This window comes from Salvelinus alpinus, chromosome 15, assembly GCF_045679555.1.
Source record: "Salvelinus alpinus chromosome 15, SLU_Salpinus.1, whole genome shotgun sequence".
Lineage (NCBI taxonomy): Eukaryota > Metazoa > Chordata > Actinopteri > Salmoniformes > Salmonidae > Salvelinus > Salvelinus alpinus.
In genome coordinates, this window is record NC_092100.1 from 32,912,301 (window position 1) to 32,938,429 (window position 26,129).

The 26,129-nt window shown below is 43.8% G+C and overlaps 1 protein-coding gene across 6 annotated transcripts in view; it reads left to right on the forward strand.

The window, feature by feature from the left end:
- The window catches only part of LOC139539931 (talin-2-like), a 148,918-nt gene that overhangs the window by 88,557 nt on the left and 34,232 nt on the right, over positions 1 to 26,129 (forward strand). For all 6 annotated transcript variants that reach the window (XM_071343344.1, XM_071343342.1, XM_071343347.1 and 3 more), the window contains 26 exons: positions 909 to 1,010; positions 1,109 to 1,185; positions 2,477 to 2,663; positions 5,153 to 5,266; positions 5,712 to 5,820; positions 6,479 to 6,687; positions 6,970 to 7,068; positions 7,390 to 7,557; positions 8,663 to 8,957; positions 10,259 to 10,425; positions 11,086 to 11,214; positions 12,490 to 12,603; positions 13,036 to 13,284; positions 13,392 to 13,520; positions 13,649 to 13,751; positions 14,828 to 15,036; positions 15,487 to 15,606; positions 17,276 to 17,473; positions 18,064 to 18,203; positions 18,788 to 18,881; positions 19,557 to 19,646; positions 19,762 to 19,884; positions 20,912 to 21,055; positions 21,251 to 21,412; positions 22,009 to 22,149; positions 23,854 to 24,035. In XM_071343344.1, the coding sequence (XP_071199445.1) occupies positions 909 to 1,010; positions 1,109 to 1,185; positions 2,477 to 2,663; positions 5,153 to 5,266; positions 5,712 to 5,820; positions 6,479 to 6,687; positions 6,970 to 7,068; positions 7,390 to 7,557; positions 8,663 to 8,957; positions 10,259 to 10,425; positions 11,086 to 11,214; positions 12,490 to 12,603; positions 13,036 to 13,284; positions 13,392 to 13,520; positions 13,649 to 13,751; positions 14,828 to 15,036; positions 15,487 to 15,606; positions 17,276 to 17,473; positions 18,064 to 18,203; positions 18,788 to 18,881; positions 19,557 to 19,646; positions 19,762 to 19,884; positions 20,912 to 21,055; positions 21,251 to 21,412; positions 22,009 to 22,149; positions 23,854 to 24,035 (3,854 nt within the window). The remainder of the gene's footprint in view (positions 1 to 908; positions 1,011 to 1,108; positions 1,186 to 2,476; positions 2,664 to 5,152; positions 5,267 to 5,711; positions 5,821 to 6,478; positions 6,688 to 6,969; positions 7,069 to 7,389; positions 7,558 to 8,662; positions 8,958 to 10,258; positions 10,426 to 11,085; positions 11,215 to 12,489; positions 12,604 to 13,035; positions 13,285 to 13,391; positions 13,521 to 13,648; positions 13,752 to 14,827; positions 15,037 to 15,486; positions 15,607 to 17,275; positions 17,474 to 18,063; positions 18,204 to 18,787; positions 18,882 to 19,556; positions 19,647 to 19,761; positions 19,885 to 20,911; positions 21,056 to 21,250; positions 21,413 to 22,008; positions 22,150 to 23,853; positions 24,036 to 26,129) is intronic.

Sequence of the window (26,129 nt, forward strand, 5' to 3'; positions counted from 1 at the left end):
GGTTTCTGTACCAAATATTAAGATCTGCTTTTCTGATGTATCAAATACTTATGTCATGCAATAAAATGCAAATTAATTACTTAAAAATTATACAATGTGATTTTCTGGATTTTTGTTTTAGATTCCGTCTCTCACAGTTGAAGTGTACCTATGATAAAAATTACAGACCTCTACATGCGTTGTAAGTAGGAAAACCTGCAAAATCGGCAGTGTATCAAATACTTGTTCTCCCCACTGTATTAGACTGTGTATATACACAAGTGATTTTACTGGAAGAATGTGAAGCACTTGGATGTTTTATTCATTTGAGTGCTTTTTCAATTTAGTATTTTGTTTGTTGTCAACATTGCTGTTTTTTGTTTCGTCTCGCTTTATTAAGCCAGACTTCACTCGACTGAATAACGCATTTAAAGATTAATAAGAAGTGCAACATACTCAAAGGTGCATTTGCCAACATTGATTTGAATGATATATTACTTTCCTGTCTCACATAGGCAGCCTTTGAAGTGTGTGATATTGATATTGACAATGTGTATTTCTCATATTTAATCAGCTCTTTGAGGACTGCAAAATCGTAGTGGAAGGGAGTCAAAGTTTGTCTGTTCATTAGGAGAAGGAATGGTAAAGGTATTGCTGACATACCTCTAGTCCATTCAAAGCTTCTTTCTCAGTACTCCCACATCTTTCTGTGCTTGTGTGGATGGAAATAAACTTTGAACTTAGAGCACAGCATGGCAAAGAGCTGTGGCATGTGAAAGTAGAAGGCCCTGGTTCAACCTTGACCTCTGAGAAAGCTGCTGTACTCCCCATACGACATACACACACTTCTCCATTTTCTAGAGGTATCACCAGGTGGACCTGTGCTGTAACTTCAGTATCTCTCCTGACTATCTGCTTGTACCCTGCAGGACTTTGGGGAGTACCAGGAGAGTTACTACTCTGTTCAGACCACAGAGGGGGAACAGATCTCTCAGCTAATTGCAGGATACATCGACATCATCCTCAAAAAGGTAAGTCAAGACAAACTAGAAATGACCAAACCAGAAATGACACTTCCCAAGTACTTTATTTTCTTTATTATGACACCTTTTGATATTCCCTTCCACAGAAGCAGAGTAAGGATCGTTTTGGCTTGGAGGGAGATGAGGAGTCCACCATGCTGGAGGAGTCAGTCTCTCCAAAGAAGTAAGAAAGGTTCATAAAGCACATACTAAATGGTCTTAATAGGGTGCAGTCCTATTTACGTTGAGAATGCTGACCAGCCATATTCAGAGACTACAGGCTAGTTCCTCATTCCTCATGTGAATGTAAACCTTAGTTTAATGGTGGCATATAATCACATTTCTGCCTGCCCTGCATTACACCCCTGAGAAAAAGAACACAAAAGGAGTTCAACTGAATTTACCTATAACATACTGTATAGTATATGTGAGATTAACGTGTTCTCTGAAACACTGTCCTAGAATTCCCTCTGTCCCTCTCCTTCAGGAATGTAGTAACTCTCCTGGTACTCCCGAGTGGCGCAACGGTCTAAGGCACTGCATCTCAGTGCTAGAGGTGTCACTACAGACCCTGGTTCGATCCCGGGCTGTATCACAACTGGCCGTGATTGGGAGTCCCTTAGGGCGGCGCACAATTGGCCCAGTGTCATCCGGGTTAGGGTTTGGCCAGGGTACGCCGTCATTGTAAAATATGAATTTGTTCTTAACTGACTTGCCTAGTTAAATAAGAAATGGTAGCTTTTCATTATTCCTAACCTCCATAAGAAAAAGACTCCAGGACCCCCATTCTGCAAAAAAAATACGTATTTCTCATTTATTTTTTTTGATCCCAGTTGCCTAGTTTTCCTCCTGGCCTGCAGCCAGACCCCTAAAGACTCCACAATACAGATGGACTCTTGTCCTGTTACGCCGAATCCAGACACCGGTTGTTATTGGAAACTTGTTTGTCTCATAGCGGATCCTGCTGTGATAGACACTGGGCATCATATCACTCCCTGCTGTTTAGGTGCCAATGGACTCATGTTTTTGTTCTCAGCACAGAACATAATTGCTGCCTCTCAAAATAAGCAGTAATTAACCAATAGTGAGTGTGGCATCTGTTTACAAGGGCAGGAAAACAGCGCTTTTCATGTCTTTCAGTGCCTATCGTCGCTAACTCACTATAATGGTTTTGGTAATACTGAGCATCGACTTACACCTTGTCAGAGGTTGTCCTGTAAAGGTTCGAATTTCTCTCTCTTTCCATCGCTCTTTCCATCCCTCTCTCTCTCTGTCTGTGTCTCTGTTTGTCTCTCTCTCTCTCTCTCTCTCTCTCTCTCTCTCTCTCTCTCTCTCTCTCTCTCTCTCTCTCTCTCTCTCTCTCTCTCTCTCTCTCTCTCTCTCTCTCTCTCTCTCTCTCTCTCTCTCTCTCTCTCTCTCTCTCTCTCTCTCTCTCTCTCTCTCTCTCTCTCTCCCTCTCTCCTTCCCTCATCCAGGTCCACCATCTTACAGCAGCAGTTCAACAGGGTGGGTCGTGTGGAGCATGGTTCGGTAGCACTGCCAGGTATCATCCGCTCTGGTTCCATCGGCGGCCCTGACAACACCTTCAACATGGGCACCATGCCCTCTGCCCAACAGCAGATCACCACAGGGCAGATGCACAGAGGACACATGCCCCCACTGGTGAGCATGCCCCTGGCACCCATGCCAATGACACACAGTAGGAGCAGTGATGTGCAGAGAACCTTGCTTACACTTCACTAACTACGATCTTTGTGTTTGTGTATAAAAATCTGTACATTCTGTGTGTACAGTTGAAGTCGGAAGTTTACATGCGCTTAGATTAGAGTAATTAAAACTTGTTTTTCAACCACTCCACAAATGTCTTGTTAACAAACTATAGTTTTGGCAAGTAGGTTAGGACATCTACTTTGTGCATGACACAAGTAGTTTTTTCAACAATTGTTTACAGACAATTCACTTATAATTCACTGTATCACAATTCCAGATGGTCAGAAGTGTACATACACTAAGTTGACTGTGCCTTTAAACAGCTTGGCAAATTCCAGAAAATTATGTCATGGCTTTAGAAGCTTCCGATAGGCTAATTGACATAATTTGAGTCAATTGAAGGTGTACCTGTGAATGTATTTCAAGGTTTACCTTCAAACTCAGTGCCTCTTTGCTTGACATAATGGGAAAATCAAAAGAAATCAGGCAAGACCTCAGAAAATAAATTGTAGACCTCCACAAGTCTGGTTCATCCTTGGGAGCAATTTCCAAATGCCTGAAGGTACCACTTTCATCTGTCCAAACAATAGTACGCAAGTATAAACACCATGGGACCACGCAGCCGTCATACCGCTCAGGAAGGAGACGCGTTCTGTCTACTAGAGATGATCGTATGTTGGTGCGAATAGTGCAAATCAATCCCAGAACAACAGCAAAGGACCTTGTGAAGGTGCTGGAGGAAACGGGTACAAAAGTATCTATATCCACAGTAAAACGAGTCCTATATCGACATAACCTGAAAGGCCGCTCAGCAAGGAAGAAGCCTCTGCTCCAAAACCGGCATAGAAAAGCCAGACTACAGTTTGCAACTGCACATGGGGACAAAGATCATACTTTTTGGAGAAATGTCCTCTGGTCCGATGAAACGAAAATATAACTGTTTGGCCATAATGACCATTGTTATGTTTAGAGGAAAAAGGGGGAGGCTTGCAAGCCGAAGAACACCATCCCAACCATGAAGCACGGGGGTGGCAGCATCATGTTGTTGAGTTGCTTTGCTGCAGGAGGGACTGGTGCACCTCACAAAATAGATGGCATCATGAGGAAGGAAAAAGATGTGGATATATTGAAGCAACATCAAGACATCAGTCAAGTAGTTAAAGCTTGGTCGCAAATGGGTCTTCCAAATGGACAGTGACCCCAAGCATACTTCCAAAGTTGTGGCAAAATGGCTTAAGGACAGCAAAGTCAAGGAATTGGAGTGGCCCCTAAAGACTCCATAATACAGATGGACTCTTGTCCTGTTACGCCGAATCCAGACACCGGTTGTTATTGGAAACTTGTTTGTCTCATAGCGGATCCTGCTGTGATAGACACTGGGCATCATATCACTCCCTGCTGTTTAGGTGCCAATGGACTCATGTTTTTGTTCTCAGCACAGAACATAATTGCTGCCTCTCAAAATAAGCAGTAATTAACCAATAGTGAGTGTGGCATCTGTTTACAAGGGCAGGAAAACAGCGCTTTTCATGTCTTTCAGTGCCTATCGTCGCTAACTCACTATAATGGTTTTGGTAATACTGAGCATCGACTTACACCTTGTCAGAGGTTGTCCTGTAAAGGTTCGAATTTCTCTCTCTTTCCATCGCTCTTTCCATCCCTCTCTCTCTCTGTGGCCATAATGACCATTGTTATGTTTAGAGGAAAAAGGGGGAGGCTTGCAAGCCGAAGAACACCATCCCAACCATGAAGCACGGGGGTGGCAGCATCATGTTGTTGAGTTGCTTTGCTGCAGGAGGGACTGGTGCACCTCACAAAATAGATGGCATCATGAGGAAGGAAAAAGATGTGGATATATTGAAGCAACATCAAGACATCAGTCAAGAAGTTAAAGCTTGGTCGCAAATGGGTCTTCCAAATGGACAATGACCCCAAGCATACTTCCAAAGTTGTGGCAAAATGGCTTAAGGACAGCAAAGTCAAGGAATTGGAGTGGCCATCACAAAGCCCTGACCTCAATCCTATATAAAATGTGTGGGCAGAACTGAAAAAGCGTGTGCGTGTAAGGAGGCCTACAAACCTGACTAAGTTACATCAGCTCTGTCAGGAGGAATGGGCCAAAATTCACCCAACTTATTGTGGGAAGCTTGTGAAAGGCTACCTGAAACGTTTGACCCAAGTTAAACAATTTAAAGTGAATGCTACCAAATACTAATTGAGTGTATGTACACTTCAGACCCACTGGGACTGTGATGAAAGAAATAAAAGCTGAAATAAATCATTCTCTCATTTCACATTCTTAAAATAAAGTGGTGATCCTAACTGACCTAAGACAGGGAATTTTTACTAGGATTAAATGTCAGGAATTGTGAAAAACTGAGTTTAAATGTATTTGGCTAAGGTGTATGTAAACTTCCGACTTCAACTGTATGTATTGTCAGAGCTTGGCCCAGCAGGCCCTGATGGGGACCATTAACACCAGTATGCAGGCGGTGCAGCAGGCCCAGGCTGATCTGGGAGAGGTAGATAACCTGCCTCCACTGGGCCAGGACATGGTGAGTTCCCACCTCGCATTTACTAGACTAATCCCCCTTTATACACAACAGCCACTAAATCTCACCATTCAAAACTTTTCCAACACTCAGAATGTTTTGGTCCATGCATGTTTTTGGAAAATATATTAAATTATTAATCCCATTGAATGTATTTTTTTTAAAGATGCAATTTTGGCGTTTTCCCTCTGTGTTGATTTGCTAAGTGTAGAGATACTCAGAGTTTTTTTAAAGTCCATTTGAACTCCCATGTTCCACGTGTAATTAGGTGGTGGAAATTGATTGTAAATATGGAAGATGTACTTTAAAGCTCGAGACTGGTGCTTCAAAAGCTGTAGGAGTTGTGAAGAAGCCCTAGTCCTTTAATCACTGATAGTAAAGTTTATCTGGGTTGAAAATCTCCCACTGTGATGAAAGCCAATACCCATCCTTCTCCCTCTCCTGAAAGGCGTCCAGAGTTTGGGTTCAGAACAAAGTGGATGAGTCCAAACATGAAATCCACTCTCAAGTAGATGCCATAACCGCCGGAACGGCATCTGTGGTCAATCTTACAGCAGGTGAGTGCAAGAGGTTACCTACTGACATTTTGAGTTTTCTGTTATTTTTGCACTGGAATCCTTTTCTTACAAAAGGCCTCTAGTCCTAGCTTGAGAGAAAAAAAGAATAGGCGCTCATCTTCAAGGGCAAAAACCCATAGGGATAGAATCAATACACACATTTTCCTAGCCAATGTGGAGCGCCCAGAGTGGAGGGGCGTTGAGTTCCCTTTACATAATGGAGCATTTACCATTTGCCATAATAAATTTTTCCATTGATGGAATAAATAGTTAGCGTGTTGTCTTGAATCTGAACTGGCTGGCAGCCTCTCCCTGCCTCCTGGCTGGAGCTGTGCCATGCTGCTCCACACTGCTCCCTGCCAGCCGTTCGATAAGTTTTCATCTTTCCCAGACATCTGTTGGATGGCACTGAGGCTCCCTGTTATCATCCAGTAGAACCTTTTACCTCTCCACAATTAACTATCACTTCTCTCTTTCTCTGTACTTATCTTTGCTGTACCATATCCAATGTGTTTTCATTATGATAGTGACACGGATGTGTGTATTATAACACCACCCAGGTTGCTGATTGTGGTTTGGGCTGAGAGAGAAGAGACTGTGTCAGAGGTAGAGCAGAAGGCACTGGAAATGGTTAACAAGGACTTTCTCTCTTCCCTAGGTGACCCCACAGACACAGACTACACAGCGGTGGGCTGTGCCATCACCACCATCTCCTCCAACCTGACAGAGATGTCTAGGGGGGTGAAGCTGCTGGCAGCGCTGGTGGAGGACCAGGTGGGCAGCGGGCAGAACCTGATGGGAGCTGCCAGGACCCTGACAGGGGCCGTCTCTGACCTGCTCAGGTCTGTTGAGCCAGCGGCTGGAGAGGTACAGACACAACACAGCACTGTTCTACCCATCACATCTGTTCTATTCTCATATATTGATGTGTACTGCCTTTTTAACAAATCCACTAGTCTGTTTCTATAGTATGTTTTCTAAAACAGTTGAAGGACACAATAATTATGTGTCCTGTAGATATAATCACTGGGAGCTGTTTTGATTTGGGATGTGAACTGTGTCTGAGAGCAGCCAAGTGCTGTGATTGGTCTGTGGTGCCGCGGTGGGGTCAGTGTTGTGAATGTGGTGATGTCATCCTCTCCCATGCAGCCCAGACAGACGGTGCTGACTGCAGCAGGAAGTATAGGCCAGGCCAGCGGGGACCTGCTGCGTCACATGGGGGAGGGCGAGACTGACGAGAGGTTCCAGGTTGGACTGCACTTTACTCACTGTTTCTATAGTTCCGCTGCCAAACAGGAAAACACGCATGTTCCCAGTTCCTGTTTAAAGCTGCACACACACTTATATAACGGTATCAGGCTTTCTTTTCTTTAGCTATTGTAATTTAGTGGACAGTAAATCCCTCACTAGAGAATGCCTGTATTTCTACTGTTTCTGCATACTGACTATACAGCTATATAGCTACCAGATCTAAGACCACATAATGGAAATGTCCTTATTCAGTCCATCCAGTCACGTTTTCTTAGCTCTGCTGTGGCTCAGTGAGTGACGGTGATGAATGTGTTTCAGGACATTCTGATGAGCCTGGCCAAAGCAGTGGCCAACGCAGCTGCCATGATGGTTCTCAAGGCCAAGAACGTGGCCCAGGTGGCAGAGGACACGGTGCTGCAGAACCAAGTGATTGCAGCTGCTACTCGGTGTGCCCTGTCCACTTCACAGTTGGTGGCCTGCACCAAGGTACTGCTTCAACTGACGCCCACACCCCTGTCTCCTGTAGCCATGGAGGACAGCTCAGGACAAGGACTGGTGATAGGAGAAGAGCTGGCTTACTGAACTGAAATGGCTTTTTGTTCTATCTCTTGATTTCCAGCACAGACTATACCCTATTCTAAATTAGTTATGTCAAGAATAGCATTATCAGTCTTGTACACACCTACATGTGTCCCGAGGCCAGTGGTCAACAACCGGTTGATCGCGATCGACCTCCAAAGCATTCCTAATTGCTCACCAAACATTTCTTTAAGAAGCCCAACGATAAAGCCTTGCATTCCTATTTCGTCTCGCGCTGTTGGTGGTAGGTGCACCAAATTCAGCTACCGGGTAGGCGAAGTGTTCCCATTTTGAACCATTTCATGTGTCTGAAGTTAATTAATTCTGCCTTCCTCGTGGGCCCGGAGAGCAAATCAAGTGCACCTATTGGTCTACCACCGGCTAATCTGATATGTCAGATTACAGTCTGCAGCTTCCTCAAGCTCACAGCAAAGTTGACAGTGACATTTCTAAACTTTTTCAACCATGGCTAGAGAGAAAAGCTGCTGTTCCTATGAGTTACTGTTTAAGTTGTGCTACAACCAGCGCTGCAATGAATGAGTAGGAAAGTGTATCCATAGGCTTACGTTGTTCTTAGCAGCTTGGGTCTTTTTTTATATCGAGTAATATCAGTTTCAGCGGAGGGAGGGAGAGCAGAGTGATGTTGAGAGGCGTGATCATATAATCATATCATATGATCATATAAGTTTTGAAATATAATTTTTAAATGGTCTATGAAGAACAGCAATGCAATGGCAGGGCAATTCAACCATAGCCAATATGTAGTGATAATGTATTGGGCCTATAGCCTACTGCACAAACCTCATTGCTACAGAACTGTTTTTAATAGGTTACTGTTGCATAGGCTTTTTATTTTTTTAATTATCTGAGTGATATATCTTGGCTTGCATTTTGACTCAGAAAGTGATCTTGACTCAAAGGTTGTTGACCACTGCCCTAGGCCTAGCATCTCTGAATGTGTTGTATTTTGAGAGTGGCCACTAGAGATTGACCCTGGACTTTGTTCATCCAGGTGGTGAGCCCCACCATCAGTTCCCCGGTGTGCCAGGAGCAGCTGGTTGAGGCAGGGAAGCTGGTGGACCGCTCGGTGGAGAGCTGTGTCAAGGCCTGTCTGGCGGCCACAGACGAAGGTGAGCTGCTGAAGCAGGTGGGTGCCGCGGCCAACACAGTGAGCCAGGCACTCAGTGACCTGCTGCAGCACGTACGCCACTATGCCAGCTGTGGTGAGCCCATCGGACGTTACGACCAGGCCACAGACACCATCATGACCGTCACTGAGAGCATCTTCACCTCCATGGGAGACGCAGGTGAGCTCTAGGAGGGGCGGGGAGGGGTGATGAGTGGAGACACTGGTGTAGTGTGGAGGGAAGGGAAGTGGTTGATAACTATTTTGGTGGTTATGGTGAGAGAACCTTTCACTCTTGATTAATCTTGCAAGTATTTTCACATTCCTGGTCAGTTCTGGCATCAAGCAGTTTGAGTTTAAAAACTTTAGCTAGCTATTATCCAAGGACTTAGTAAGTAAGAATTATCACTGAAGTAGGTACCAGTATCTAGCCTGTGTTTCTTGTCTATTTTTCTCAAGACTTTCACTGAGGTTGTTCCCATGTATTTTGATAGAGTGGGACCAAAGATGTTGTCAGGTTATGGTTTATATTAACTGACCTTCAAAACCCTGCTGTTGAAACATTTTCAAAGCCTGAAGTATTTGTTATGGTTCGCCGATGAGTCTGAAGAATTCCTAACCCCAGCCAATCCTCAAGGGGTTGTAGAAAACATGTCATTGAAAACCACTACAGAGCTTCAAATCTGGTCTCAATCACTGTTCAATGGGGCTTTGAAACTTAAAAGAAAACATATGACCTGAACATTTTTGGAGGGCTAAAGGGATACTTCGAGATTTTGGCCATGAGGCCCTTTATCTACTTCACCAGTCAGCTGAACTTGTGGATATCATTTGTATGTTTCTGTGTCCATTATGACGGAAGTTAGAGGTAGTTTCGTAAGCCAGTGCTACCTAGCGTTAGCGCAATGACTGGAAGTCTATGGTATCTGCTGGGTAAGTAGATAAAGGGCCTCATTGCCAAAGTCCCGAAGTATCCCTTTAACACTCTGACTTTCATAAATTATTGTAAGAAGAAATTGCAGAAATTCAGCCAAGTATCCTTAACAGTCCCATTTCACTGACCATTTTGTCTGTAAATACTGGGATGTAAAGTAGCCTAGATGTCATGTGTTTTATAGTCTTCTCTCTAGTTATTTCTAGCTGTAGGCAAGTTTTTTATAGACTGACTGGGGAAATATGGTAGCTTCTAAACAGCACTATAGCAGCTTTCTAGTCCTTTTCTGTGCATTTTTGTGAAGGAATAAAGACGTATATTTTTTTATAACCAGAGTGGAGAATGCCAAAAGGAAACTGCTGTGATACTGTGAGTACGATACCAGAAGGTGAAAAGGAAGCCGTGTAGTGTATTGTGTGAGGCCCAATGAGGGATCAGCTTTCAGAGAATAATCTAGGCCATGTTTCTGTGGTGATAGCACAGTGGGGAGGTATTGATGTCTCTCTCTTTTCTCTCTGATCGCTCTCTTTCTCTGTGACCGTGTGTAGGGGAGATGGTGCGTCAGGCCAGGGTGCTGGCTCAGGCCACGTCGGACCTTGTCAATGCCATGAGGTCAGACGCTGAGGCTGAGGTTGACGTGGACAACTCAAAGAAGCTGCTAGCAGCAGCTAAACTACTGGCTGATGCCACGGCCAGGATGGTAGAAGCTGCTAAGGTACTAAGACGGACGACCACTACACTGTACTTACACTAATCCTCCCTAGGATTATAATATGCCATTTAGTTTACGATATGTCATATTAGTGTATTATCATTAGTGTCATGTCTGCAACTAAAACTAGAAGTCTACTTTTATCATTTGATGGAAATGAGATATTCCTGCTGTAGTCTGAGCCATTGCGTCTCTTTAGAGCTGAAATAATGAAAGGGCAGCACCAATGGTTCTTAATAAGCCCATGGCGCTGTAGACAAGTATAAATGAGCAGGATATTATCAATGTGAAAACGCCAGGCAAGTGAAACGTGTGACACATTCATCACGAATCCACTGCCGTTACAAAGAAGAAATGGGAATCTTGCACTGACGGTTTCCTTGGAAACTGTCAGAAAACAGACAGAGCCTAATGCCTCTGCATTTAATATACAGTCACAGTGTTGGGGAAATGTTTAGAGTGCCACTGAGACTATGAGAGAGGTTTTGATATTCCCTTTGCCACTGCAGAACTACGATTGTATTTAGTGGTGTTTTTGCTTGCAAGCAACTAAACACCACTAAATACAATCGTAGTTCTGCAGTGACAAAGGGAATATCAAACCCTCTCTCATTTCTGCCTGCGTGCATGTGTGTATGTCTGTGTGTGCATGTCTGTGAACAGGGGGCTGCAGCGTACCCAGAAAATGAGGACCAGCAGCAGAGGCTGAGAGAAGCTGCAGAGGGGTTACGCGTTGCCACGAACGCTGCAGCTCAAAACGCCATCAAAAAGAAGCTGGTCAACAGGCTGGAGGTGGTTGGAGAGACAATGACAGCACATTGTACCCTTTGTGCTACCATTGAGACCCTGTCCTGCTGTAGTTTTGTAGCAATCAGCATTTGTCCTTCCTCACAAACCCCAGAAGTCCATCCAACACCATGACACACCATTAAAGAGGAGACTGTGTCAGATAGAACTACCTAGATCTATGTGAAGATGGATGGATCTCCCCCCAAGCCTTGGGAAGTGCATAGCAAAAGGCTGAAATAATTTTGAATTAATTTGCACAAATGAGGCATATTTAGCATATTCTCTACATTATTTATTATCCTGCAGCAGAAGATGTGAAGTCCATTAGTTGTGTGAATGAGTTAATCGTAGTGTAAAGATTTGGGTTTAGCCATTAGTATTTATCAGTCCCTAATGACAAGACCCTCACTTCAGTCATTTGGAGCTTCCACTGCTCACTAACCCAAGGCTGGAATCAGTTTGTTATCATAGATGCACATCTCTCTCTCGGTCTCTGTAGCCTGTAATAGTAATGAGTTACACCCCAAACAGGATACAGAGATAATAAAAACCATTTAGAATGTAATGGGTTTAGATTAACTGAGAGTACACCTCCACCTGCCCATTCATATGGCTGAAATCTCTCCTACTGATCACCTAAAGCTTTATATCTGTTTAGGTTTCAACACATGGCCATTTGTGTTGTATTCTTCCCAGCATGCTGTGCTCTCTCTCGCTCTCTCGCTCTCTCTCTGTCTCCACCACTCATCTCCATCCTCTCCTCTTGCGTTTTACGTTGTGCTGTCTGTCTGTTTTCCCCAGGACAAAGAAAGCATTGTTGTTCAGGTTCTTGTTTCATCCTCCATCCTTCTGCCCACAAAACTTGGAATGTCTTTCCTCTTGCCACGTTCCATTTTGTTTACACTTCAAAGGAAGTCACCTCTGTGTGGATTAATGGAAGTAGACAACACGTATTATACAGTGCTTATGTATTTTATGAATTGTCAACATTGCATGTTGAGACAATGTGGTACTCGTCCCAAAATACAGTAGTATGAAAGGTTAAATGACTTGGATTCCACAAAAAGTCTTTCTTTTTTGTCAGGTGGCGATGTCCACTGGGAAATTCTGAAATAACTCTTTAGCTTAGTTTGTGACCGCCCCTATTTAGTTTGATCTTTCTGAGAAGCTCAATCTGATACTGTATACAAGTAGTACACTACCCTCATCTATTTATCTGATGTAAGCCATTTACCCACAATAAACCTCTGTCAATATATCTCTCTGTTTCTGGAACAGATTGCTGCCAAGCAGGCTGCAGCTGCTGCTACTCAGACCATCGCAGCTGCCCAGAACGCTGCTGCATCCAATAAGAACACTGCCTCTCATCAACAACTAGTACACAGCTGCAAGGTACAGTAATATTGACCCACAGCAAACAAGATCACTCTTGGATCACTCTGATGAAATACCTACAGATGTAGGATCTTAATTTGACTTATTGTCATAGCAAAATAATCCTGAAGCAACAGGATTTGAACGTTTAGTCCATAATGTTGCTTGATCGGTGGTTAGACTATTAGCTATTAGGCTACATGAAAAGTGCAATACTGTTAATATAATTGTGTGTTAGTATGGGTTTTCAGTTAATTTATGTAAATCACGAAGCTCATCTGCATTTCATGCGTTGCGGAAAAATTCTCAGCAACTAAAGAGTGATCAAATTAAGATCCTACGTTTGTACAGTATTGAACCAATACTATCACTAGCCGGTTGCTATATTGGCAGCATTTATATTGCCGATTTCATTACATTGGTTTAATCAAATGATATGTGTACTTGTAGGCAGTGGCAGACCACATCCCTCAGCTGCTCCAGGGGATGAGGAGTAACCAGGCCCAGCCAGAGGAGCTCAGTTCCCAGCTAGCGCTCATCATGGCCAGCCAGAGCTTCCTACAGCCTGGCAGTAAGATGGTGACGTCTGCAAAGTCAACCGTCCCCACAGTGACAGACCAGGCTGCAGCCATGCAACTTGGACAATGTGCCAAGAACCTGGCCACCTGCCTAGCTGAGTTGCGAACAGCCACCCAAAAGGTAAGTCCTTTAACCCCCTATCCACAGCTACTGAAGGTCATGTTTTCATACAGCTCAGACATCCTCTGGACTGTGTGAGAAAGGTTTGTGTCTGTGTGCTTCTGCAGGCCCATGAAGCCTGTGGCCCACTGGAGATAGACTATGCCCTCAATGCTGTCCAAACTCTGAGGAGTGAGCTTCAAGATGCCAGGATGGCTGCACACGATGGGCAGCTCAAACCACTTCCTGGGGAATCGGTCAGAACATTAGCATAACCAAATCCATTATAGAGCATTTGGAATACAGTGATTTGCGCCAATCATGCAAAGCAAATCTGCAGATGTGTGAGAAGGCGTGACATTGTGCTCATGTGTCGTCCCTACAGCTAGAGAAGTGTGCCCAGGACCTGGGTAGTACCTCCAAGGCTGTTGGCTCCTCCATGGCTCAGCTGCTGACCTGTGCTGCCCAGGGCAATGAGCACTACACAGGTAGGAGTTCAAACAGAGAGAGAGTGCACTGCAAATGATTGAGCAGTACAAGAGAAATGTTTACCTAAACTCAAGGCAGACTTCATTGGGTGTCTGTGTAGACTCATTCGTTTCTGGGATTTTGGTTAGATAGTGCAAACTGTTCCTAATATCATCTAATACTATGTGTCGATCAGCTAAAGGGTCCCAGTAAAGCTCTACCAAGTGGGGTGAAAGAGGATAAAGTAGGCAGCAGAAACCCTGACAGGCATTCACTTTCCCTCCACCAGTAGATGCACAAGTGTAATTCATTTCTTGATTTATTGATGTTATCACTATTGCCTATGAGGGAGGAATAAACCCGATTGGGTTCTGCTGCAAAGCCGGGCATTTTCTTTAGCCTCCATTGTAGCTCCATTTAGTCTCTCAGGAGAATTGATAAAGACACATTTTTGAATAGTGTGTTCTAACAATGGCTTCTCCTGCCCTCCCATGCTGGGCTGCTTCAAGCTGGGGCTCAGGGTGCTACTCTCTCTCTCTCTCATTCATCTTATTTTCACTAGATTTAACATTCCATCAGCAATGGGCTCCACTCGGCTGGATAATGCAATTTGATGCGATTTGCTGCATTCCCTCATCTCTGCTTTGTGTGTAATAAGTAAAGCCCCAATCCCACATGGTGCCTCGTTCTCCTATCTAACTCATTTGTTTTAACAACAGGGGTGCTTTAGGTTGGGCTCACCGTGCTGTTCCTACTGTTCAGTTACACATTACCAACAACTATTTTTATTCATTCTGAGCACTAAAGCTGCACCCCTGAATGTGTGTATGTACATATTTTTGTGTAAGGACATATTTAGTGAAGGGATAATGAGATTGAAATGAGGTAGGATTCAGCTTGGAGTTTGGCTAGTGAATAAATCATGATGTAGCTAGCCAGAGGCGGAGTAGGTTGTTTAGCTCCATCTTAAAGAACAATAATGAGGCACAGTGGGACGTTGACACCAGATTTTCCATCATTATTTCCTGGACTAGCTTTGTTATTCCAACTCCAACACTTCCACTTCCTTCCACGTCTGTCTGTCTGTTGTGTGTAGGCGTAGCTGCCAGGGAGACGGCCCAGACCTTGAGGACATTGGCCCAGGCAGCCAGAGGTGTGGCGGCCAGCACCAAGGAACCCCAATCTGCGGCGGCCATGTTGGATTCTGCCCAGTACGTCATGGAGGGATCTGCCATGCTCATCCATGAGGCCCACCAGGCCCTGGTCTCCCCAGGTGACACAGAGAGTCAGCAAAGGCTAGCACAGGTGAGGAACTTGCTGACTGACTGTATTGACATCTTACTCCTAGACAATTGGGTTCGTGTTCCAAGCACAGTGTTTTCTGTCAGGCTCTTTCCTCTCCTCTGCTTTCTGGCTGATAACCGATTTGTAAACACTGCTACTCTCCATAACAATTATCTGCTTTAAGTGTTGCCATTTTCTTTCCTCTGTCTCCTGCTTAGCAATCCTCTCACAGGGACGCTAGCTGCCGGAAAACTGCTTATTTGCAGCAGGGCCCTTTGGGAGATAAACATATTGGTTGGCATATGTCTGTGACAGTAGCATAAATTAGTGACATGGATTGTCGTTCTCCGCTTGCAGGCTGATTTGCATTTGAGATGTTTTTCCTTTTCATAGCTGTGCTCAAGTACTGTGGAAAATTGTTAGAATCTGTAATATCAGCATACTGACAGGCTTATCTGTGCTGTGTTTCAGGTGGCCAGGGCAGTGTCCCACTCTCTGAATAACTGTGTCAACTGCCTGCCTGGCCAGAAGGATGTGGACATGGCCCTGAGGAGCATCGGAGAGGCCAGCAAGAAACTGCTAGTGGACACTGTGAGTCCTGCTGCCAGATGCGCACGGCTGCAGTTTGGAGTGTTGATGTCTTATACACAATCTTAAATATAAGGGGTTGTAGAAGAGCATGGCAATGCTGTCCTTAACACACATTTTCTATTCATTACTGTAGTCATTAGTCATCTGTATCATCTGTACATGTGGATTATGATCTGCAGCCATTTTTTTTTTTTTCGCTGTAACAATTAAGTGCCTGTTTTCAAGTATTGTTTTTAATTAAAATGGTCAAAAAGAAACAAAAATAGCTTCTTAGCGAAGATACATTTCTCAAGCAAAAATGTTGCTAGGACTGTCTGGGAATGGTCTGAGTGGGTAGGGGGAAACTGAAAACTAGCTGTTATTGGCAGAGAGGTTTGGAACGGTCTTTCTTATTGGTCTTTTAACTAATCAGGCAGGCCAGAACACCATCCCAGCAAAACAGGCTTAAATGTCAAGCGGTCTTTTCAAATGCTCTTAAACTAAAAGGTCATTATCATATTTTTCACAATTTCACAGTGTTATTTAAATCAAACTTTATTTGTCACATGCGCCGAATACAACAAGTGTAGACCTTACTGTGAAATGCTTACTTACAAGCCCTTAACCAACAGTGCAGTTCAAGAAAGAGTTAAGAAAAGAGTGACCAAATAAACTAATGTAAATGATAATAAAAAGTAACACAATAACAACATAACGAGGCTATGTACAGGGGGTATGGGTACCGAGTCAGTGTGCGGGGGTGCAGGTTAGTTGAGATAATTTGTACATGTAGGTAGGGGTGAAGTGACTATGCATAGATAATAAACAGCGAGTAACAGCAGTGTACAAAACGAATGGGGGGGTATCAATGTAAATAGTCCGGTGGCCATTTGATTAATTGTTCAGCAGTCTTATGGCTTGGGGGTAGAAGCTGTTAAGGAGCCTTTTGGTCCTAGAATTGGCGCTCCGGTACCGCTTGCCATGTGGTAGCAGAGAAAACAGTCTATGACTTGGGCGACTGGAGTCTCTGAAAATTTTATGGGCTTTCCTCTTTCCTTTCCTTCCAACCTCATATTGTGGAAATATATATTCACAACTGAATGCATTCAACCAAAATGTGTCTTCCGCATTTAACCCAACCCCTCAAACACAGGACAATCACGTTTATTTATTTTTAAAACTTAAAAAAATATTTTGTGATATCCAATTGGTATTGACAGTCTTGTCACATCGCTGCAACTCCCGTACAGACTCGGGAGAGGCGAAGGTCAAGAGCCATGTTCGCTTAACTCTTAACCCTTAGCCAGACACACCATTGTGTCAGAGGACACACCGTACAACTGGCGACCGAAGTCAGCGTGCATGCGACTGGGACAAAGACATCCCAGCCGGCCAAACCCTCCCCTAACCCGGACGATGCTAGGCTAATTGTGCGCCGCCTCATGGGTCTCCCGGTCGCGGCCTGCTGCAACACAGCCTGGGATCGAACCAGGGTCTGTAGGGACACCTCAAGCACTGCGATGTAGTGCCTTAGACCGCTGCGCCACTCAGGAGTCCCCGACATTCACGTTGTTGACTTGACTGGGCCTTTAATGTTACAAATTATACTGATAATGAGTGCTTACAGTATGTACTCATAGTGAGAAGGAGTACTGAGGCCTACAGTTGTTTCTCTTCTGTGTGTCTCCAGCTCCCTACATGCAGTAAGTCCTTCCAGGAGGCTCAGAGTGAGCTAAACCATACTGCAGCTGAGCTCAACCACTCCGCAGGGGACGTGGTCCACTCCTCCCGGGGTACCAGCAGCCAGCTGGCCATGGCTTCTGGGAAATTCAGCGAGGACTTTGACGAGTTCTTGGACACTGGCATTGAGATGGCCGGACACACTCAAGTAGGTATCATTAACTGTAGAAGATCCCAACAGCCCCATATATCTGATTCATCTCCCTGTGAAATAAGTGTGGATAAATGTTACGATGCCTGATTATACGGTTGGTAGACAGTTTAGGTTAAATAGGAAAAATGAAAATGCCTCTGAGGTAGTCAAATGTTGAGTGATTTCAAATTTTTCTGTCACTTGAGCACTTAAGCTATTTAGATGTATTTGTTAATTAGACCTTTCCATCTAATTCACTTAGGTACATGATTATCCCCGAGAGCACTAACACAGTCAGACGTAAGGAGATCTTTGATGATCTTGTTCTGGTTATTTTGCTAATTAATTTGGATAGATCGTGTGAGAGTGCAGTTGATGTAGCATGACACACAGGCCTTAATCCGGTTGAAAGGTATTTGGCTGTCTGAGCTGGGGAACACGGTTCACCTGATGTCAATTTCATAGGCCATTCGAGAGCATAGACGGTGTGACCGTGTGGCAATAAGTACAGTTTCATTTTCCTGGAAAGAGGTGTCTCAAAAAAAAATGACATCAAATTTTTCTTGAAGGAACAGCTGAGTTGTATTGTGACGTTGTCTTTGTAGTGCCAAGAGGACCAAATCGAAGTGATTGGCAACCTGAAGAACATCTCCATGGCATCCAGCAAGCTCCTTCTGGCAGCCAAGTCCCTGTCAGTGGATCCTGGAGCAGCAAATGCCAAGAACCTGTTAGCTGCTGCTGCAAGGTGAGGTCACTCAATATGGAGTTGAATGGCATTGTGTAAGGATGTCACAAGCTAGCGAGTATAAGGACGGTCTACGTTTGCACAAAGTAAGAGTGTAAGGAGTGGCTATAGTTAGATAGTTAGAATAAAAAACATACTCAATATTCAGAGCCATTCTGATCCAGGTTCCAATCAAAGCCACCCATGGTACATTCCCATGTACTGAAACATCTCTGCTGTGACTGTGGTTGTATGGCCCTCCTCACAGCATGCTGCTAGGCTGAGAGATAGACAGAGATAGTAGGGTAGAATCCCTCCTGCTGGAGACATGGCAGGCAGCTGGCCGCACTGGGCTTTTAGCCTGACTGACTTCCCTCTCTTTAATTCGGCAGATGGATGGAAGCTGTGGCTGGAGCTTGTCTGTGATCACTGAGGCTGAGCGCGGCCTCAACACTCCTGTGCAGTGTTAGATTGTCACAGGGAGATAGGGGCAATGGGCTCTGCCATGCGTGTGTAAAGTAAAGGGCTGAGAGTGTGTGCTGTGTGTACATGTGGAAAGAGATGTGAGAGCTAAAAAGCCCTGTGCTGCTGCCCTTGTGTTTCAGAACGGTGACAGAGAGTATTAACCAGCTCATCACACTGTGTACCCAGCAGGCACCGGGCCAGAAGGAGTGTGACAACGCTTTGAGAGAACTGGAGGTAGCCTTTTTACCAAACACTACACAGACCTTTTTATGTTCAGGCTAGATAATGTTTATTTCAGTCTAGACAAAATAAAGGGTTTTGATGTAAAATGTTTTTTTCCTTTTTTTTTCTGACAAAGCAATGTTTTACCAGTACATATCATTCATGATGGATGAAATGGGATGATATTTAATGTCTGAATGAGATGCATGTTGCTGTGGGTTTCTGTGTTGACATTATTGTATGCACAGCAGTGCTCTGTCTCTATGGGAAATAATGACCAAGTCGTTTACTTCCTCTGTGCCTTGAGTCCCTTCAGCCCATGTCCCCTCCTCTTCACCCGCTCTGAAAATAGTTACCTGTCTCTGTCTTTATCCATCCATCAACAGAGCCTGCTCAACATTTAATGACAGTCGCCATTCATTTATTCCCCTTGAGTAACACTAATGATACTGTTATGTAACTAACAGATCTGTGGTTTCTTCTCCAAGTAATGACCAAGTAATAATGTTTGGCGACATGACTTCCCTCTATAAGTTAAAGATTAACATGGCTTCAAAATAGTCAGATTAAAAACAGTTGGACTTGTTTTTCATATAGCATACATTTTACTGCCCCAACACTGGCTATCAGATTGGTAAAGTAGTTTGTGCTGTCCTTATTGTTGAGCCCCTCTCCCTCTGTGTACAGGCTGTGAGAGGATTGCTGGACAACCCCAGTGAGCCTGTCAGTGAGCTCTCCTACTTTGACTGCATCGAGAGTGTCATGGAGAACTCAAAGGTGAAGCCTTACAAAACAATCACATGCACCATAGACTTTAAATGGCATTGATATGTAATGTGATAGACGGCTGAAGAGGTAATCTTACAGTTTATTTCCATTTCTCCATGTGCAGGTTCTTGGAGAGTCCATGGCGGGGATTTCCCAGCACTGTAAGACGGGCGACGTGCCAGCGTTTGGGCATTGCGTGGGAGTGGCGTCCAAGGCCCTGTGTGGGTTGACGGAGGCGGCTGGACAGGTGAGATCCCAACCTAGCACTGACGGACTGCCTGGAGCTCCCATCCTCCCTCCCACTCCTTCCTGCTATCAGTCCTGGGCCTGGGTCTGGCACACAACCAACAGTCTCTATCAGCTCTAAACCTCCGTTCATGTTTAATAACAGCAGCTAGCTGTCTCTCTAAAGCAGAAACTAAGCCATGAGCATTCCTCTCACCCGCTGTTCATATTTAATAACAGCAGCTAGCTGTCTCTCTAAAGCAGAAACTAAGCCATGAGCATTCCTCTCACCCTCTGTTCATGTTTAATAACAGCAGCTAGCTGTCTCTAAATCAGAAACTAAGCCATGAGCATTCCTCTCACCCGCTGTTCATGTTTAATAACAGCAGCTAGCTGTTTCTAAAGCAGAAACTAAGCCATGATCATTCCTCTCACCCGCTGTTCATGTTTAATAACAGCAGCTAGCTGTCTCTCTAAAGCAGAAACTAAGCCATGAGCATTCCTCTCACCCGCTGTTCATGTTTAATAACAGCAGCTAGCTGTCTCTCTAAAGCAGAAACTAAGCCATGAGCATTCCTCTCACCCGCTGTTCATGTTTAATAACAGCAGCTAGCTGTTTCTAAAGCAGAAACTAAGCCATGAGCATTCCTCTCACCCGCTGTTCATGTTTAATAACAGCAGCTAGCTGTCTCTCTAAAGCAGAAACTAAGCCATGAGCATTCCTCTCACCCGCTGTTCATGTTTAATAACAGCAGCTAGCTGTCTCTCTAAAGCAGAAACTAAGCCATGAGCATTCCTCTCACCCTCTGTTCATGTTTAATAACAGCAGCTAGCTGTCTCTCTAAAGCAGAAACTAAGCCATGAGCATTCCTCTCACCCGCTGTTCATGTTTAATAGCAGCAGCTAGCTGTCTCTCTAAAGCAGAAACTAAGCAATGAGCATTCCTCTCACCCTCTGTTCATGTTTAATAATATAATATTTCTCCTTAGCAGAAAAGAAAAGCTATGTGGCATTCCTCTTTTCTCTTTCTCCTTCTCTCCACACTGCAGGCCTCCTACCTGGTGGGTGTGTCTGATCCAAACAGCCAATCGGGTCATGAGGGGCTGGTGGATCCCATCCAGTTTGCCCGGGCCAACCAGGCTATTCAGATGGCCTGTCAAAACCTGGTGGACCCTGCCAGCAGCCCTTCTCAGGTGAGAAGACCGATGTAGTGGGACACATACAGGGACATTTGTTGACATATTTAGTCTATTATACGAATAGTTACTTGGTAAATTTGAACATCAACGTAACATCAAACGTCTTCTCACCATATGCCTCGTTAGAGAAATGTCACATGTTTATACTGCTTTGTTTGTCGTTTGTTTGTGTGTTTGGCTGTTTGTTAGGTTCTGTCCGCAGCAACAATTGTAGCCAAGCATACCTCAGCTCTTTGCAATGCCTGCCGCCTGGCCTCGTCCAAGACATCCAACCCTGTGGCCAGGAGACACTTTGTTCAGTCTGCCAAAGAAGTTGCAAACACCACGGCCAACCTTGTCAAAACTATAAAGGTATGTGTACTCTCTGCCATGGTCCACACATAAATGGGATTCTTGTCCTCTGTACCTTCAGCAACACTAGATTAATTAATGTTCTCTGTTTTAAATAGTTATATCATTAGTAATGAAGAAATATGTATTTTGTGTATCTGCATTGGGGTGTTGGCTTAGGGCAGGGGTACTCAAGTACTATTTGAGAAGGTCCGGTGACACAAATTTCCTAGGTGGCAAAGGTCCAGATGGGTAATTACATTTATCGGCATAGTAACAAACCCCCACCTCGTAACCCATGTGACCCCAAACTGTTCACACCCCTCTTGTTGGCAGAGAGAACATTTTGCAACTTTAAAGCTAATTTCTCGCAATTCTACACATTTTGCAATGAGCAGAGATATATTTTTCTCATTTAAAGCTAATTTCCTGCAATTCTACCCATTCTTCCATGTCTTATGTGTGTTTATATGATACCGGGGTCAAAGCCTGACCTAGTTAAAATTATTTTAACATTTTCCCAGACCTGCGTCCCGTATTGACCCCGTTCTGGGTCTGGATCTGGTCCACCAGTTGAGTATGGGGGGCTTAGGGCATGTCCTGTTATTTTCTTCCAGGCCTTGGATGGTGACTTCTCAGAGGAGAACAGAGACAGGTGCCGTGTTGCTACAACTCCACTCATCGAGGCTGTAGAGAATCTATCCACATTTGCCTCCAACCCAGAGTTTGCTAGTATCCCTGCACAGATCAGCAATGAGGTTCGTATAGCTGCTTGTTCAGGGGGTGACTTTTGCATTGTGCGATACAGTGCATTCGGAAAGTATTCAGACCCCTTGACTTTTTCCACATTGTGTTACGTTACAGCCTTATTCTAAAATTGATTAAATAAACATTTTCCTCATCAATCTACACACAATGCCCCATAATGACAAAGCGAAAACAGGTATTTAGACATTTTTGCAAATGTATTAAAAATTAAAAACAGAAATACCTTATTTACATGGGGATCCATAATAAATACAAATACATCAGTATTCAGACCCTTTGCTATGAGACTCGAAATTGAGCTCAGGTGCATCCTGTTTCCATTGATCATCCTTGAGATGTTTCTACAACTTGATTGGAGTCCACCTGTGGTGACATGATTTGGAAAGGCACATACCTGTCTATATAAAAAACCAAGCCATGAGGTCGAAGGAATTGTCTGTAGAGCTTCGTGACAGGATTGTGTCGAGGCACAGATCTGGGGAAGGGTACCAAAACATTTCTGCAGCATTGAAGGTCCCCAAGAACACAGTGAGCTCCATTCTTAAATGGAAGTTCCTAGAGCTGGCTGCCTGGCCAAAGGGAGCAATTGGGGGAGGAGCAATGGTCAGGGAAGTGTAGAGCTCAGGAGAGACCTGAAAATAGCTGTGCAGAGCTTGAGAGGATCTGCAGAGAAGAATGGGAGAAACTCCCCAAATACAGGTGTGCCAAGCTTGTAGCGTCATACCCAGAAGACTTGAGGCTGTATTCGCTGCCAAAGGTGCTTCAACAAAGTACTGAGTAAAGGGTCTGAATACTTACGTAAATGTGATATTTTTGTTATTTTTTTTAAAACAATTTGCAAACATTTCTAAAAATGTGTTTTTGCTTTGTCGATATGGGTTATTGTGTGTATTTTGATGAGGGGGGAAAATCAATTAAATTATTTTTAGAATAAGGCTGTAACGTAACAAAATGTGTAAAAAGTCAAGGGATCTGTATGTAAGCTCTTCAATGAAAATGTATGAAAATGAAAATGCTGTTCTTGCTCAGAGGACAATTTTTTATCTCCTACAAGGTTTCTTTAGCATATATTGTCACATTGTTTTATTTGTCTGCTTCCTCATATATGAAACGGCAAAGCTACCCCTACAGATTCCATGAATACATTGGTAACTACGGCATTCAAGCCTCTTGAAATAGAACCTCAAATATAGAGCCAGCACAGAGTTGTTTCTCCAGGAAAGCTTGGGGAATTGGTTTGATATACCATTTCTCTCTAGTTTATTTGATGTGGCTCAAGGAGAAATGTTGTGTATTTTATGTTACAGTCTAGCAGAAAGAGTCCTCACACAGCCCTAAAAGCTTTATGACTGTAATATGTTGGAGGGCAGTGTTTAACCGCTCTCTCGCAGCACAGCTGCTCTAATCTTCAGCTTGTTAATCGAATTGTCGAGGGAGGCTTTGGCTGGCATCTTAAAGACTGAAGGTGTGCCTCTGCGTCTCCGTGTAAAGCTGGATCTCTAATCTCATCCCCCCTGTGATACGCGGCTCTGATTACACCTTTGATCCTTCAGAAGTTGGGCTGAATAATAAGAGATCAGGGACAGCTGTGTAGTATGTTGCTATTGAGCTGTTCTGTTAGTTAGAACAACACAGGTTAAAGATATTCTATCAACTCCACTGTCCTACCCTCCCACCCTCTCTTCCATGTCCAGGGCTCAGCAGCCCAGGAGCCCATTGTGCGTTCAGCCCGCTCCATGCTGGACAGCTCCACCCTGCTCCTGGAGACCGCCCGCTCACTCATCATCAACCCCAAAGACCCGCCCACCTGGTCCATCCTGGCTGGGCACTCCCGCACCGTCTCCGACTCCATCAAGAGCCTCATCACCTCCATCAGGTCAGCACTAACCCCTCTGGTTTTAAACTATGGTGCTCTGGATATTATTATGTTGAGGCCGAGGGGGGAGTTCAGCTAGCTCTGGGTATGTGTCGGTTCGACTGAGCAGTGCATTGTCATGGTAATTTATGGTGGCTGGGTTTCCACCTCCCATGTATTATGAAAAGGAACGCTCTAGGGCATTATAAAGATGAATAGGTAGAGTTCCGTGGAGGATCTGCTGTGCTGCTGGTGCTGCTTACACAGCTTTCTTATACTGAGAAAGTCCCTCCTGCTGTTATGAATTGAGGATTCTCTCCTCATTATCTCACACACACACACAGTAAATTGCCCCTCAGCTCCAGCACATTTTGCATCTGGTCAATCTCTAGAGACCATGTTTGCAAAACATGCACCTACTGTGTAGTATACAGTGCATTCGTAAAGTATTCAGACCCCTTGACTTTTTCCACATTGTTACGTTACAGCCTTATTCTAAAAAGTATTAAATAAACATTTTCCTTGTCAATTTACACAAAATACCCCATAATGACAAAGAGAAAACGGGTTTTTAGACATTTTTGCAAATGTATTAAAAATAAAAAACAGAAATAACATATTTCATTATTCGGACCCTTTGCTATGAGACTCAAATTCGAGCTCAGGTGCATCCTGTTTCCATTGATCATCCCTGAAATGTTTCTACAACTTGGTTGGAGTCCACCTGTGGTCAATTCAATTGATTGTACATGATTTGGAAAGGCACACACCTGTCTATATAAGGTCCCACAGTTGACAGTGCATGTTAGATCAAAAACCATGCCATGAGGTCGAAGGAATTGTCCGTAGATCTCCGAGGCAGGATTGTGTCAAGGCACAGATCTAATCCATTTTAGAATAAGGCTTTAATGTAGCTAAATGTGGAGAAAGTCAAGGGGTCTGAACTTTCCGAATGTGCTACATGATTTCCCTTCTTTGAGGTTCTGTAAAACTGCATTGATAACCTGCTTGTAGAAGTACTGCCTTGTTCATATGCCTTGATTCGGTCTTATGTAGCAACATTTGAAATTGTGTTTTTTACATTGGATAAAAACAGAGACACAAAGCTACAAAATGGTACATCAAACACTGCATTTGAGGAACAATGAGAAAGTAATTCTGCTTTGAAAGTTGATAAACTTGTAACCTCACTTTTGAGAAAATGGCCTTTGAAGGTTTTGGTACCTACTGGAGAGCTCTTCTTTGTCTACACCCATTCAGCATCGTTCACACCCTCTTCAGCTTCAGCTCCACCAATCTCTTTAACCTCTACCGCTTCTCTCTCCCGGACCCGGGATCCTCCTCATCAAAAAAGCTGACTAGCATAGCCTAGCCTAACGCGACAGGGATATCATATAATTTCATGAAATCACAAGTCCAATAGAGCAAATGAAAGATAAACATCTAGTGAATCCAGCCATCATTTCCGATTTTTAAAATGTTTTACAGCGAAAACACAATATATATTTATATTAGCTCACCACAATAGCCAAACACACAACGCCATTTATTCACCGCAAAGGTAGCTTTCACAAAACCCACAAATAGAGATAAAATGAATCACTAACCTTGAACAACTTCATCAGATGACAGTCTTATAACATCATGTTATACAATACATTTATGTATTGTTCGAAAATGTGCATATTTAGAGGTACAAATCCTGGTTTTACATTGTGAATATGTAGCCATGATGCACCAAATTGTCCGGAGATATTTTGGACAGTCACGTAATCTAACCAAAGAACTCATCATAAACTTTACTAAAAAATACATGTTGTACAGCAAATGAAAGATACACTGGTTCTTAATGCAACCGCTGTGTTAGATTTTTTTAAATAACTTTAGTACAACATACAGCATGCAATATTGTGAGACAGCGCTCACCAATTCTCCACCTTGTTGGAGCCAACACCAACCACAAAAATACGAAATAACATCATAAATATTCTCTTACGTTTGATGATCTTCCATCAGAATGTTGTGCAAGGAGTCCTAGTTCCAGAATAAATCGTTGTTTTGTTTTAGAATGTCAATTTCTTCTGTCGAATTAGCAACTTTGGCTAGCCATGTGGA